Source organism: Oncorhynchus gorbuscha, linkage group LG20 (genome assembly GCF_021184085.1).
Source record: "Oncorhynchus gorbuscha isolate QuinsamMale2020 ecotype Even-year linkage group LG20, OgorEven_v1.0, whole genome shotgun sequence".
Taxonomy (NCBI): domain Eukaryota; kingdom Metazoa; phylum Chordata; class Actinopteri; order Salmoniformes; family Salmonidae; genus Oncorhynchus; species Oncorhynchus gorbuscha.
The window spans coordinates 25,433,411-25,450,368 of record NC_060192.1 but is presented as its reverse complement, the minus strand read 5'-3'; the positions used below and the strand labels follow the sequence as shown (position 1 = coordinate 25,450,368).

At 41.6% G+C, this 16,958-nt stretch overlaps 1 protein-coding gene across 2 annotated transcripts; it reads left to right on the top strand.

Annotated features, from left to right (window-relative positions):
- Positions 1–3,861: 3,861 nt before the first annotated feature.
- On the top strand, positions 3,862–16,386 carry LOC124006831 (steroid hormone receptor ERR1-like). 2 transcript variants are annotated; one of them, XM_046317011.1, is made up of 8 exons: positions 3,862–4,475; positions 6,911–7,035; positions 10,477–10,860; positions 11,041–11,157; positions 11,373–11,486; positions 11,725–11,892; positions 12,123–12,392; positions 12,975–16,386. In XM_046317011.1, the coding sequence occupies exons 3-8, from the start codon at positions 10,482–10,484 to the stop codon at positions 13,226–13,228; spliced, it is 1,302 nt and encodes a 433-aa protein (XP_046172967.1). In that variant the 5' UTR covers positions 3,862–4,475; positions 6,911–7,035; positions 10,477–10,481; the 3' UTR covers positions 13,229–16,386. The 2 variants fall into 2 exon arrangements, with proteins under 2 accessions (XP_046172967.1, XP_046172966.1); XM_046317010.1 differs by lacking the exons at positions 3,862–4,475; positions 6,911–7,035 and adding an exon at positions 7,175–7,619.
- The last annotated feature ends 572 nt before the right edge of the window (positions 16,387–16,958 follow it).

The window sequence follows — 16,958 nt, the reverse complement described above, 5'->3', positions numbered from 1 at the left end:
GATTCCTCAAAGGTACCATTTATAAAGAGTATACAGTTGTCTATAAATAGTAAATAATAAACTACAGATAATAGTTAGTTTACTATAGTTCAATTATAGTTTATTGTATTACATTGCACCGGATGACGGTATCATAGGTCAGCCATTTAGATAAGGTAGAGGTTAATCAAACTCGACCAAAACAACAGAATTGCCATGGAATCGCGTGGGAGAAAGGGCCGTGGGGAAATGTTCCTGAGTCTCCTCATTGCCCTCCAGAAAAATGTGCCTACATTTAGGCTATTGTTCATATATGTATTTCACATGTTGCGGTAAAAAGCTGAGTATAATGCTTGTATAGATGTCAACCCCAACACATGTTCATCGTCCTCTGGGGTGACAGGTAGCCTGGTGGTTAAGAGCGTTGGGCCAGTAACCAAAAGGTTGCTTGTTTGAATACCTGAGCCGGCTAGGTGGAAAAATTGGCCATTGTGCCCTTGAGCAAGGCAGTTAACAACAACTGTGCCAACGATGTTGATTAAGGCCACCCCCCACACCTCTCTGACTCAGAGCTTAAATGCGGAAGAAGCATTTAGGTTGAATGCATTCAGTTGTCCAACTGACTATCACCTTTCTCAATCAACTGCATTACAGTAAAAGGCGACTGACTACCACCACCGAGTTCTGTATACTAACCATTTTACATAAACAGGACTGTGCATTTAGCAGTCACTTCTAAACCTGAAAAGGGACAACTTGTACAGCCAAATCGATCCAAATCAGACTTTAGTAACAACATTGTGGGCCTGTTACAATACATCAATCATGACGGATTTGATGAATATTCAATATTTTTTACATCAGATGTGTGGAATGTGCTCAAATCTGGTCAATGGAACAGTCTACACTCCTTTACCGCATCTATGGTTGCTATGTTCATACCATTCTGGAACTTTGAGGGGTCATGACATAGCCTCTCTAGTAATTCAATAGGATCTCAATGAGCTTATTCTACATTGCAGTGCAGGCGAGTTTGAGAGCATCAAACTGTGATATATCCAGTGCTTGACTTGGACGGGAGCTCACCAGAGCTGAGTACCAGCACCTCAAATTTTCTTCTGCTTGAGCTCCTGTTCCTCTTATAGAATATTAGCTCAAAAGAATTGTGGTGTTCCTGCACCTAAATATAAACAGTAGGCATACCGGCACCCAAAATGAGTACTGGCAGCTATTCCAGTCCAAGTCAAGCACTGTATAGATAAATTGTGACTGACTGACTCATCTACAAATAATAATGAGTATTTATTTATGATGCAAGGTGATTTGTAGATCAGTCAATCGGCTATCGCCTGCACCTATGGTTCTGATAAACCATCAAGCCTGCAAGCGCAGTTGACTCTGTGACCTTGTGCTCGAGGACACGAAAGCAGACGTCACCACAGACAGGCACATACTGTAATTGGCAATGTAATAAAAACACCACTAGAGAGCGCTACAATACAACAACTAATGAAATGCGACAATTCAGATTCCCATGACATTGAAAAGCTAAAAAATAAATGTATATTGATCAAATATGTCTGTCCTCTTTCAAATTCTATACCATTTATGTATGCTAAAATATTGCCACTCAAAACCAATGCTAACATGTGACAGGTGTCCTATTCCACAATGACCCAGTAATAACTAACACAATAACTAACACGTCATGTGACATGCCATGCGGCCTAACAGTTATGTGTGTTTGGCTATTGGATGAGTAAAATTAAGATACCAGTATGCTTTCTCCATTCAGACAGTCTACCATATAGAGGGTGTTGTTCTTCGGAGATGCAATGCCACGGAAGAATGGCAGTACTAGAATGTAATGTTCGGCTAGCTGGTGGAACATTTCCTGATATGACAAGGCTTACTTTTTATTTTTTTATATCACTGAGGGTCTCTCTTTCACCCCTTCTCCCATTTCGACCATGTCCCGTTTCCCGATTTGTTCAGTTCACTCTTGGTTACTTAACCTTAGATGGACAAGAACAGGCTGAGGACACCCTAAATAATTAACTCCCTTTATATCCGTCTCTGCAACCATTTGGCAGCAGACCCCCAACGCCAGGATGAAAAAGCATAATTCAATAAAAAGCCATCTCATTAAAAGTACACAAAACAATTAGATGAGTGTGCTACAGTAGTAAGATACACATATGCACAACAACTGATCACAAAGAGAGTAGCCTAGCTTTGTGGAAGCTATAGTCGGCATACACTTTTCACTATACAAAGCATTAACTGTGTGGTTGCTTGTTTTAGTAGTGCCTGTGTGTCTGTTGTTCACACCTGTCTCTGGTCATATGACCTGTCAGCATGCCACCATCCCAGGCCATGGCCTCCTTTGACATACAGCACATTCGTTCATACCTATTCTAAAGTCGTACAATGGTTCACGTGACTCCTCAAAAGAGGAGTGTTTAAAGGACTAGGCAAGGCATCTTATGCTCTAACAACTTATAACAATGATAAATAAAAACATTCACTACAAGCTCCTAAACCTACCAGTCGCCCAGAATATAGTGTATGTGAAACGCCGTTTTTGCAATACGGGATAATGCGTGTGGAGCTGGTGTGGAGGCTGACTGCAGCAACATGCAAACCGTTTGAAATGCAGCGCATGCGGAATCCGTGTATGACCTTCAATTCAAGGTCGATGTTTTTCTCAATGACACCGGGAACACTGCCATCAGTCTCCAATCTCTCTGCAGTGTCTCTGAAAATATTCTCAGACGTCATAGGTCTAACACATGAACATACAATACATTATTATAAGCTAATTGTTTTATGATTGATAGGTTTGATTAAATTATATTTACTGTTACATATTTGTATTATAGGAGACTACCGCATGTGGTCTTCCTCATGCTAAGCTATTTTAACAAACACACTACTTAGATTATTCCAGTTGCCAACTGTTCTGTGTATTAAAATGAATTTTCCGCGGACAGGGAAAATGGGTTGTCGGCTCTTTCCATGACTGCGATAGCACTGCATGCGCACCCCTCTCCCTTCCTCTATCGATGCCAGCTGTTATAGTCAAGTTAACAAGCGGATTCTAGACTTCGGTTTTTCCTCTTCTCATCTCGTTGCAGTCGTCCACTGACCCCCACTTCCTTGGCATCGATCCAAAACTCCGCGTACCAGCTGACGAGTGTTGCCTACGTAGCGCAGTGAGCCGGGTCAGAGTCACAAGACCGAGTCGACTGAGCTCGGTTGCAAACATTTTCCATGCCATCTAAAGCTATGTTTACTATGGTGTCGTTTGATCCATTGGGGGACATGAATTCCACTGCATTACAGACATGTACGAATAGAATGTATTTTGCTAATTGGCCCATAATTAACTGGTTATTGTTCATTAGAAACTCAGGTATGACAGGACTAGGAAATAGTGCAGAATTTATATTGTGAAGCTATTTGGATTGCATAATCAAATTTGGATTGCATAATCATATAGCTGTTTCTGAAATGAAGTAGGCTAGGCCAAGACCAACAAATGATCAAACTGCATTAAGCAATCCAAAAAGCAGCCTTTATGGAAGTTAGTAGGCCTAACTTAATTGGCCTTCCTGGTCAAATAAAACATGTAATAAAGATCACCTATTATTGGTCCAACTAATTATAATAGGCTGGGCCTACTGTAAATTATTTAAATCCATGAACCTGTAAAAGGAATTATGGCATATTACTGGTTGGCATTGGAGTTTAGAGGCAGCACGTAGCCTATTCGATGCAATAATAAACCAGGCACTCTTACTGCGCTTTCTGTATGTTGGTAGTGAGCACGATCTAAATACCATAGGTAATGATCACGCCAGGTTTGTTTCTATATGCGATGTATAAAACCTAAAACAGTGAGGCTTCAGGCTGACGCTAGACTACAGTAGGTCATTTTTTTCATTGTTGCAACGCAGATGACGCTGATGGAAGGAGGCTGGATTGGAGGGCGCGCACGGACGTAACGGAGACACCGCAGACGCAAATTGAGAGAGGGAGGAGAATGGACAAGGGATAGGCTATACGTAACTAAAACCTCAGTTGTAGCAGCGAGGATAATCTACAACCTCCAGTAACATCAATATGCAGGACCAGGCCTGATAAGAGAATAGCCTATGGATTAAATACCACATTTGGTTGACCATTTTTTATCAGCTGCAATTAGTCTTTCGACGCTGTGTCCCTTGATACATTGTCGCAGCAGTTTCTATTTTTAAGCAATCATTTTAGAAACATTTTGCGCTACGACGACTGATCGCAGCTCAGATCCTACAATTTAAACATAAATAAACGTAATAGGCTATTATTTTGGCCACGAGCTGCATCCACTCTTGTGGCAATGTCGAAACCCCGGTGAGTATAACCGTGGCTTGTAGTGGAGTTCTCTGTGGCTTCCGTAGCGACAGTACTGCCTGGTCTGAGACCTCTTTCCTGCGATGTTCACTCAAATACAAGTAAGTGCTTGATAATGGTCAACATTGTAAATCTGTCAAAATATAGGCCTACTGTAGTCTGTATTCCGTCTGAATCATTTGCACGCGCAGTTCCTCTCTATTCTGCAGCTGATTAACTTTGCATGACCACGTTATTGAAGTGGGACGCGCTAACGATAATTGTAACGGTGAGTTTCTGTAATAATACGATACCGAATGCTTTGGCATGTGTGTTGTGTCACTGGGACATCATGACTGACCCAAAGAGTTCAGTCAATTCCCTCTAACCTACATCAAGCTATAGCTTTACCCTCACTCATCAGCGCAATGTAGTTACCTACACATTTTCATGTAGGCTTTTATTAATCCAAACAGATTGGTATGAAATAGAACCAAATAAATTATCCTTACTGTAGCATTTGGTCTGCAGTGGACTGCACTGGACTTTGGCTACCACAGTTAAGTCATACATTGTACATATATATATATTTACCATTTAGCAGACAGACACTTATCCAGAGTGATTTACAGGAGCAATTAGGGTTAAATGTATTGCTCAAGGGCACATCAACAGATTTTTGACTAGTCGGCTCAGAGATTCAAACCAGCAACCTTCCGGTTACTGGCCAAAAGTGTTTAACCGCTAGGCTACCTGCCACCCTTATCTCTCCAGGTAAAGGCCTGACCAATAGTCTTTGATGGCATACTGAGTGACAACCATAATTTAAAGATACTTTTATGCTTTAGGAACTCAGTTTAAACACTCACACAGTCCAGTTTCTCAACTGCTGTTCGGTTAGTACATTTCATCATCAGAATGCAGGTGAATAGTCTCCCAAGGGAATAACCTGTGCAAACTATGACCCTCCAGGACCAGGATTGAGATTCCTGATCTTAAGAAGCCATAATCCAGTTTTGCAATTAACCTTTCACCGGTCTGAGATCAGTTGGCAAGGTCACCTCTGCTGCTCTCACTGTCTCTCCACAGTGCTGCATGCAAAGCTTTCAAACGGAACTTTAGATATCCTCAGTCCTTTACACAGAAACACCAATTGTGTTCTAACAGTTCTTAATCTGAGATAAGGAACATTCACAGAGATAGTTAACTGGAAAAAAATACTGGTATCAGACAAAGGAAGGAGACAGAATTGGGTCTTTTGTTGATGCTGTTACTGTTGAGTTTAAAGTGTCAATTGTCAAGATAGATTTTCTTGGCTCAGAGCTCATCATGATGGTCATTCAAAGCCTTTTTTTATAATGTGCTAGATGTTGTAGAAGATGGTGTCTATCATCGTGCAGAACTTGTGTTAGTAAAAAGATGACGCTATCTAGAAACAGTTTTAGACAAATTTGTCTGTCAGTTTTTGAGCTTCACTTCAGGTTAAACTATTTGTGATGCATGTGAACAATAGTTATGGTACTGTATTTTCAACTTAAAATAGGAAAATGTATATGAATAATTATGCACTATTTTATACATATGGCATGTAAATCAGAGATTCTTTTAACTTTTCCCCTATAACATACCAATTTAGTCATCCTATCCCCTAACATTTCTTCCAATATTTTTTTGTCCCCCGGTCTTAAAACATTCATCCAACTTAAACATGTTCTGTGTGCTTGTGTCTGAGGGAGGCCGAATTGCAGTTACTCTATCTGTCCTTCAAGCTTTCCTGTGACTTTGACCTTTGGAATGTGTCACAGAGGGAGAGAGTTGGGGGAGGGGTGGTTGGGTGTAGTGTGCAGAAACGTGTATATGTGTGCTTGTGTGGGAATGGGAAAAGTGACTGCAATGATCCAAATTGTGTCTGTGAGAAAGACAAAAATGGTTTCCCCCTTTGTCAGCAATTTCTACCAAATGGTGTTGATGAAGATAACAGGACACAGTGTATGATAGACAGTCACTCTTTGGTTTAGAGATAGGGAGTAGTTTTACAAAGCTTTGACAAATCTCTCTCTCACACACACACACACACACACACACACACACACACACACACACACACACACACACACACACACACACACACACACACACACACACACACACACACACACACACACACACACACACACACACACACACACACACACACACACACACACACACACACAGGTTTTGTTGGCTATACATTTCAATACCCAAATAAGCTTGAAAATCCTAGACAGAGTGCTTAAAATTGAGCCTTATAACAAGAAAATATATCAACATCTTCTGGCTTATGTTGGTTAAAGCAACCATTATGTTTGGTGTACAGTACATACTGTATGTACACGTGTGTGTGTGTGTGTGTGTGTGTGTGTGTGTGTGTGTGGGGGTTACGATTTAGATAAAGTAACAATTGGGAGACCAAGATGAAATGTGTTTTGTCCCTGTCCTATGACATAATCTTGAACATGCACATAAAAATACATGACCTGAGAAGAAATCAGAAATGTTTTGTCTTCCCTCTTAGGTTTCCTGATAATCAGACTGTTCTACCCAGACCATAGCCACAATTCTAAACCAATAAAATAAAAAAGTGAGTGTGTTTACCAGGAGAGGAGACGAATACGGCTTTACAGCAGCACAGCAACACAGGTAATTGCTTTGTCTTCTATATCTTTCAATCAAATCTGAACCAACAGTAATTATGGATGTTCAATACTGATCTGATCTATTAATGCAGTTGTGAAGTTTGCTGAAACTATTTTAAGATATGGTCAAACTGACTTTAAGCACTGACAAAGTGTAGGACTACATAGACTCAGACTGTGGAGGATATGCTTGATAAAAGTTTGAAGGGTTTAATGATTTCACAGATCAAAAAGTTGCCATTATTTGTCAAATTAAAGTTGTTATTTATGATGTGTTTGCTTTTTATAAAGACTTTTAGCTATGCTACTAAGGCATACTGTAGTAGGCTGGGGTAGACAGTCACCCTTGTCTCAGTCTTTCATTGACTACTTCCTATTATGCATCAGACTTCCCATCTCCTCCTGTCTGAAAACCAACATTCGATTTCGACACGTTTGAGGATCATGACACGTTTTAGACGCGTTATAACATGTTAGCTACGGTGTGTAGCCTCTCAACAACACAAACCTGCGCGATAATATCGCCGAGGGAAAGCAAATATTTGGGGATCTCAAGCTACATTGGGGGAGAGAGCTTGCTGGCTAGAGGTAAGTTGATGTCACCTGATGAGGAAAGCCAACAATACACATAGATTGCTAGCTAACGTTAGCTAGCTGTAGTAACGTTACTAGTATACTTTCTTTAGACTTCAGTTTGGGATTTCCTACCATATTAGCTGGAAGGCCAGCTCGTTATATCTGAGAATGTGCCAACGCCACACATGGAACTGCACTTGCTATAACGGCTAACTGTGATACTGTCTAACGTTAGCTAGCTAGCTAAATTCCTCATAAAGCCAGGAAGAATAATAGGGACGTGGCATTCATTTTCTTATTACCTACACTTTTTTCCTTTACCTGACCAACCTGCCTCTCACCGTCCCACGAATGGCTTTGCCCGAATTAAAGTACACGAAAAAATAGTTAGTAAATTCATAGCTGTCAACACAGCTAGCTAGCTAGCTAACTCACATGCACTGCACATTTTATTGAATCTTGCGGGGGCTTCTTCCGGTTGTCTCTCGAGTCTGAGTTCAGCGATGGTGACCGATTATATTGTTAAGGCTCATTCTGACAAATAGGCGTGAAGAACTCAGCATTTGTCAGATCATTGTCAGATCATTGAAATCTCTGTTTTACCACTTCATTTTATCACTCTTGAATATGTTAATTTCACAAAAGTCAGGAGATTATTATTTACCCGTTGGGATCATCATTATCAGAACATTGTAAATATTGAATAGCTTCACAAATAATAAATGGTCACCTATGCCAAAGATGGGAGCTAGAACAGCGTGTGAAATTCTTGGCATGGATATATTTTACTAGAAAGCATCTGTGCCTGTGTCTCTCTCCCTCCTTTGCAGTTGGACTGTAACTCCTGTTACAAATAGTAGAGAGGTGGGGTTGGGGTCAGGGTAGTAATGTCATAGTTGACGTGTTACGTAAAGGCGTAAAGATTACAGGCCATAGTGAACGGCGTGTGAGAAGCATTTGGCCACTGGACCAACCAAAGTACATTGGCCCACATTGCAACACCTCCTGCTGATCTGTGGAAAGGAGGAGAAGGGTAGGACCAGTGGCCTACAGTGTAGAGTTCAGAGACAGGATCCCCTTTTTACACAATCTCTGTCTGTGTGCTGTGTGCTGTCATAATCCCAGAATCTCTTTAATTAACATTTTTGCATTACATTTTGAAAGTGTTCTCTTTCTACAGTTGTACAGATGATTAAGTGATAATCGGCCATGCACAACTGTCTCTAATGCTGTTTGTAGGTTCAGTGCGTCACAATGGAGAGTGTTGGGAGTGTCGTCCATCTCCTTACTGGGATTCCTTATGGGGTTAAGGGATTGCTGCTACTCTGCTCTGGATTAATGACCCTAATCTGGAGAGGTCAGAGTAGGTTGGAGCTGGGATTATGGTCCCTCTCACATCCCTTAGCATTTTAGCGCTCAAATACGGTACATACGGTCTCACACGCATGCATGCTTGAACACGCTCTCCCTTCCCCTTCTCTGTCTCCATCTCGCTCGCCTATTTCTCTCTCTCGTAATTCAAAATATCCCATTATTGTTATGTCAAATTATTCTCTGCTGGTGTGCAGCCATTTGTCTTATAGGCTACTGGTTGTTGCATATCTATGAGGCAATAGGTACCCACACTGCAGTAGGGCTGGGAAGCACCAGGGACCCCACGATACGATATCACGATACTTAGGTGCCGATACGATATGTATTGCGATTTCCACGATTCTATATTTATTGCTGTTCAATATTGTGATTTCATGTTCCAAATATGTCTACTGCTGAGAGATGAGAGCATGAGAACATTAGTTTGATCAGTCATTGAAATTAAAGTGCTGAAAACATGTTGGCTCACTATTTAAAAAGAGGATGGAGAACAAGCTAAATTAGGAAAAATACCAGAGTTTTGGTGCAGATGCAGCCGACAAGCTCAAGCTAACGTACTTTGACTCCAATATAATATTGTCCAAAATAATATTACGATATGTAACTGTCATTGTTTTTCCTCCCATCACCTAGCAAGAATGATGCAATATTTAGCGATAAGGAGGAGACTCCACCCAAAGTGGGGTATGAATACCACCACGGGGGAAGCCATGCCTTTGTCTGAATTACAGCTGAATCGACCCTTTGGGAACAATTCAACTTGGTTAAGCTTCTCTAGTGTCCGTGAGTTATTTACACTGAAAATTAGAACCTAACAGTTGGCGTTGTCGGCAGGATTCACCATGATTTTTTTATCAAACCAAAGAGACCAGATCAGTTGTAATTCAGACAAAGGTATGGCTTCCCCCGTGGTGGTATTCATACCCCACTTTGGGTGGAGTCTCCTCCTTATCGCTAAACATTGCATCATTCTTGCTAAGCAGGGAACTAAGTGATATGAGCCTTTAACGGTTTCTCCCCTTATCAGTACTGTCACGTGCGATTGTTTTCCCTGCGCTCAGCCGCCCCCAAACTTCGTTATGGCACCCCTCATGTCTCTTTTGTAACTAATGTTCCTATACTTCTGAGTATAAGTGTTCCACGTTTAACCTTGAATCCAACACTGTGAAAGCCTACAGTTTTTTTTGCTTTTAATAAGGGAAAAGGAGGCATATTACAGTGTGTATTATGTCTTTGCAGCTCTCTGTTGGTGCTTGGCAGTCAAGCCAAAGGTGTCTTCGCCGTGACTTGTCAGATGTCAAGCGAGTGATATAATTCAGCATTGAGGCAACAGCTTTGATTATTTTAATGTTGTCTCCTTAGGATTGATGTTGGTCCTGGTTGTCTGGAGGGTGTATTGATACTAACATGTAATGAAAAGGTGACTCAGAAATGGATGTGTGACAGTCTGATACCTCTGTCTCACCCCCCCTATCTTTCTCCCCTCTGTCTGCAGTGATCATGTCTTCCAGGGAGCGTCGGTCAGACCTGTACATCAAGGCAGAGCCCAGCAGTCCAGAGGGAGGTGGTGGGGGCCGGGCCAGCCCAGGGGGAGCCTCCTCAGACTCCTCCCAGAGTGGTGGAGGTGGGACAAGAGGAGACGGGGTTGGGCGCTACTCACCCCCTCTGTACACACCGGCCCTGCGGTGCCACTTCAAGGAGGAGGGTGGTGATGGGGCGGAGGAGGGATCCACAGGTAGCGGAGGAGGGCGGTGCAAGTATGCCCTGAGCACACTACCCAAGAGACTGTGTTTAGTGTGTGGAGATGTAGGATCTGGCTACCACTACGGTGTAGCCTCGTGTGAAGCCTGCAAGGCCTTCTTCAAGAGAACCATCCAAGGTAAGGATGTGTGTTTGTGTGTGTGGATGAAGTTGAGTGTGTGTCTTGTGCGTTTCTGCAATCCAGTATAGTGAATGAAATGGGATAGACCTTGATTGCTTTGACAGAAGTCTCATATCGCTATTGTTTGTTTATTCTCCTTCTCTCCGTCCTTCTTTCCACCTCCTTGCCTTACCTAAGGTAACATCGAATATAGCTGTCCTGCGTCAAACGAATGTGAGATCACCAAGAGGCGCAGAAAGGCTTGCCAGGCGTGCCGCTTCACCAAGTGCCTTAAAGTAGGCATGCTGAAAGAGGGTGAGCATATATTACCCATAGCCCTTAACTAGTGGTCTGGTCTGGTCTGGAGACACTGTTTGATGCAGTGTGGAAAGTAGTTATTTGATTAAGATCTGCCTTTTTTTCTATCTCCATACTTCTCCAAACAAAGGGAATTTGTTTCTCTTTTTCTCTCTCACTCTCCTACTCTCCTTTTCACTTTCTATTCATTGTGGTGGTGTTGTGTGTTGCAGGAGTCCGTCTGGACCGGGTCAGAGGAGGGAGACAGAAGTATAAAAGGCGTCCAGAGGTGGAGAATGCGACCTACCAGAGTGCCCCTCTACCGCTTAGGAAGGAAGGGGAGAAAGGTAGGAGATTGTTCAGAAGACATTTTCAGAGTTTTTCAGTTAAGAAACACTCTTAACTGTGCAGTCTGTTTTTCCAGAGAGCCTTCATTTCTGAACAGAAGCATCAAGTAACATCATGGAACTATTTCCACATAAGGATGAGTTTAGATGCACATAGTGCCTTTGTCCTTTGTTTTAATGGTAAATGTAACATCAGTTGTGCCATGACCTTTGCTTTCTGTTTGTGTGCGTGACCCAGGCTCCTCCAACATCATCGTGTCCCACCTCCTGGTGGCAGAGCCAGAGAAACTGTTTGCCATGCCTGACCCCCTGCAGCCTGATACGGCTCAGCGCACACTCACCACCCTCTGTGACCTCGCCGACCGCGAACTGGTCGTCATCATCGGTTGGGCCAAACACATCCCCGGTAAGGGGGACAGGGAAGAGGGATTGGTGGGGAGGGAGATCGGCATGAGAAGAGAATGGCGGAAAGTATGGAAAGTAAGGTGAAATAAGTTAGTGGGAACTAGCCCTCAACTCTTATCAGTAGCCCTGCAGTGGTTCATTATGCCTTGATCAGGGACTAGAATGCTGTCTCGTTGTATCAGCTTTTAGCCTAGTGATTGATCAGTCAGTCTACCCTGTCCCCCACTGTAGGCTTCCTGTCGCTGTCTCTGGCAGACCAGATGTCGGTGCTGCAGTCCGTGTGGTTGGAGGTGCTGGTGCTGGGTGTGGCCTTCCGCTCCCTGGGCTGTGAAGATGAGGTAGTGTTCGCTGAGGACTTTGTCCTTGACGAGGAGATGTCCCGCGTGGCTGGACTGACAGAGCTCAACGCAGCCATCAGCCAGCTGGCCCGACGCTTCCGCTCCCTGCAGCTGGACCGGGAGGAGTTTGTCATGCTCAAAGCCATCGCACTCACCAACTCCGGTAAAGTAGCTAAACAAAAGTATAATCCTAGAATACCTTTTACAATCAGCATTATGTGGAGTGTCACAACATGAAAATGTGATGAAAGAAGTAGGTGAGACTGAAATACCGAACCCTCCATATGTACAATTAGTTGCTAATATGATGACATGCTTTATTTGAAGCACTATTCCACTTTCAGTTCCATTAAGCAACAGTTTATGTCCAACCGTTTATTTAAAAGAAAATACAACTCAAGGAATCACCGAAGACAGATTAGTAAAGATTGGTGTCATAGTCTCCATTTTTGAAGAGATTGTTGATGAAAATAACTTCAGCCCTGAGGGACTGACAGACAATTACTGTAAACAGAAGATTCACCCCCACGGTCTGCTTAACCCACAAAGGCACTATGTGTTATGCAAATACAAAGATGGTCATTAGTCTGGACTGGTGTGTCCTGTTCCTTAATCATTCACATTTTCTGCCAAACACAATCTTATGAAACCATCTCTCCAAAAGATCAAATAAATCATTTAGAAAAAAACACCCTCTTCCCCCACTGATATACAGTCTGACCATGCTCCCCCTCTCCTCTGCCAGACTCTGTGTACATAGAGGACATGGAAGCAGTGCAGAAGCTGAGGGACCTCCTCCACCAGACCCTGTTGGAGATGGAGTGCCAGCGACATCCCGAGGACCCCCAGCGGGTGGGGCGCCTCCTCCTCACCCTCCCCCTCCTCCGCCAGACAGCTGGTCGCGCCCTCACCACCTTCTACAGCATCAAGACCCGAGGTGGCGTGCCCATGCACAAACTCTTCCTAGAGATGCTGGAAGCCATGATGGACTCGCCCTAGAGAGAAGGGAGGATGAGGAGAAGCCAAGGAGAGCGGATGCAAGGGCACGATGAGAGACGGGCAATCTGCAGAGTGAATGGCTGGCTGCTGTGAACGGAGAGGTTTGTCTTAGATTCTGACCATGAAGAATGTGGAGATAATCTCTGGCCTCTTCAGAGATTCAAAATGGTGTTTAAAAAATGGAGAAAACATGTATACATGTTGTAGATGCCCTCAGTGGAGGTTGATGGTGGAGTTTAACACCTTAATACTTGACTGCCAAACTTCATTGAAAGAGTCCAAGACATAGTCAGTTTGAATGTCAGAATCATATTAGATTTCCAGTATCACTAAGGTTTTTCATTTGTAGCACTGGGCTCAGACATCAATTCAATGACTATTCCATGTTGGTTCAACATCATTTCAACCAGTGTGTGTGCCCAGTGGGTAAGCTTCACATCAGAAACTACTGAAGAACTGCAGTTAGATATCTAAGACCAGACTGTAACCTTGTGGCTGAGTCTTGATTGTGAAAAATGCAATATCTCCCTCCACACAAAAGCCATACTAAAATACCAGGCAAAGAAACAACCATTTACAAAGACTGCAGTATAGGGTCAGACCAACCATAAGAGTAGTAGGTTAGTCTACATACACAGACGCACAGTCTTACAATTTACTCATAGGAATTACTTGCAATATTTTTAAAGCAATACAATACTTTACATACAAAAGAAAATAATAGTGGTAACTGGTTAGGCAATGACTGGCTATACATATAGGCCTATGTGGCAGGGTGGGTGTGGAAAAACAGCTTATAAAAGGCTGTGCAAATGGTTATTAGTCCAAGAAAAGGGAATATGATGATTGTCAACAAAGTGTTGAAGTGTCGCTGTACTTGGAAGTTGTTTGATTTTATTTATACTGTAAGTAGTCCCAATAGGCATACAAAAAAAATGAATTATGCGCAAGCCTTTGTGCGAGTGTATGTGAGAGAGAGAAGGTGCGCTGTCATTTTGCAGTGTTGGCACCACACTGAAGCGGCAAGATCAGGGGAAAAAGTAACTGTTCTACTTTCTTGGTCAGCCTGGCCATAACAGAGTGAATAAAGAAGATTGGGTCAGAGGGGAACAATGGCTCCTGAGCATGTTTTCATTGGATTCTTGATTCTCCAGATCTCTTCGCTGGTCCTCTCCAACCCCTCTGATTCAGATGGAATGTGCTGTTTAAAACCATTAGTTTGATTAACTGACTGCCGTTATTAGTGATCAAATCGATTTGGGGCTAAAATTAGGAATTTAAACTGTTTTTTAAAATATATATATATATATATGAGGTGTTGTTTCAGCGGAACAGTTTGCTCCTCCTCTTGCAGCCGCTGAAAGACTGAAGAAAGGGACTTCTGTTGTTTTGACCTGGAGGTCTTCGTACTGTGTATGACCTTTGAACTGCAAGCCTAATAGTGCCCAAATGGGGTTTAGAGCAACATGAAATGCAACACATTCAGCCTCATATGGGAATCTACAGCCACTCTGACTGAGACCCTCCTTTTAATCCTCCTCATAGTTTCTATTTGTCTGTTTACTCTGTTTTATGGGCTTGATTTGTGAACTACATTTATCTATTCAGAGCTCTTACAGTTTCTCTAAGCTACAGTGTCTGTAAGCTACCAGAAATGGCCAAATGTAAAGGGCCTGGACTGTTGGTCCTTTGGCCACTTGCTGAGGAAGAATGTGATTGTAAATCAATCAGAGCAGCAAAATGCTAATTCAGTCTACAATGTCATAACATTTCTAGTAATACAGCACCCAACATGTATGTAGACTCTAAATCATACTTGTTGGGTGCTGTATTACTATAGATAAGTTATGACTGTGTATTTTCACTGTTGAGAACTTTAAGGCATGGTAAAAAAGCCCATTAGAGCTGAATCCAGTAAATGTGGTTGTCCCTGACATGAATGATGGGATAGATTCAACTAATTGCCACTTTTAATTGAAATTCATACTTGAGTATCTGTTTTTTCTACAGGATTTTAATCTTGAGTTTAGATTGGTAAACTTGGAAAGTTTGGTACTCAAATAAGACGGTTAAACTCTGAAAGTTTGGTACTGAAATACCTGAATAAGGCAATCCATTGTGAATGTTGTGAATGTTATGTTTCAAATTTATTACTGAAATATATTTTTTTCTTCTGATAATGCATTGAAGAAAACCCATGTTCTTTAGTATATTAATTCAACCATGTTGAATTAACATACTCTCCTCTCAATTACCCCACCTAGTGGTGAGAGGAGATTTTGCAGTCTGGAAACTCCCAAACAAATGTTCGAGATTGAGTTATGTTCTTCGTGGCTGTGGATGTTTGCGTTTGATGACCATTTGTGGCTCCATTATTGTAATTCAGGTTTTTAAATTAAAAAGTAACACCAGGCGACAATTGTTTCAACTCTGTACTATATCTTGCTGTCTGATTTGTTATGTGTTCTATCATCATTTTTGTATTTTGTTTCTCAAAGACTGAATAAATAAAAAAAATGTGTACAGTTTAATAAAGTTAATGTTTGTGTCAATATTAACTCTAATATAATAATACAAAGGTAGTGTTTTCATAAGGATACGCAATATGTAATGCCACTTTGTCTGTCATATATAGGTACGGTTGGTGGGGGGGATTTAGACTATCACAATGTAGAGGATGTAAAGTCATTGCTAATTGTTAGTATGTTTGTGTACATTGACGTAAATGAGCAATACAAGAAATTACCAAAACTCAGTTTCACATTTCCTTGTATAGTCACATAATGTAAATTAAGCATCAACAGTAAGAAAAATAAATAATAGTAGTACTAAAGCTTATAATATGGAAAAATTCTAATTGATATTTGTATTTAAAAAATACTGTATTTAAAATATTAAATTCTATTTTTCACTCAATTTGCTGATGTTTGTTAATACTCGTTTAATTTTTTTGTGTGGGTTTTAGTCTAATGGCTGTGAATGTCTGTGTTTGTACTGTTTTTCAGTAAGCTACAATGGTTAATTTGATGTGACTGTCTAAACAAAATGTTCATAATTAAATCACTGTGAAGACAAATGCTACACTGCAGGAAACAAGGGGTCAATTTAAATATTGTAGGTGCTTTGTGTTTTGTAATAAATTAGCAGACACCATCACATATCATTGGTCTCGTACGTCTTCTGTCATGATCTGTTTGTTAGAATGTTTGTCTGTCTGTTTGCTGCTGTCCTGTTTCCCAATCATGTTAAACAATATTTCCTGTCCTGCTCACCAAAGGTTCATCGGTCAGATATAACCAAAGATATCCTATTACATTAGTTATAATATGTAAGTCTATGGACATAACTGCATAATGCAGATTCTCAGCAAACATGTACCCCTCTGCAGAGGTACAGTATCATATCAGATTTCATTAAGAACCCCAATTTGAAAGACAGTCAGTTTGTGAACTTTTTGTATTTAGAACTATCTCCCATACCAACAGTTTACCATCAACACATTAGACATGTATCCTTCACAGCCTCATGCACAGTGATCTCTATGACCTATCTATATGGTCAATGGGCTTGAACCTGGGTCATCTGTGGAAGATTATATTAGCCCTCTTCAGCTAAAAACCTAGGCATTTTTTAAATTAAATAAACACAGCACATTATCTGCCAAACGCTGCCACTGTCACTGACACCAATGGAACCTAACGATGTGCTCTGGTCTCTCGGTTTTGATTGG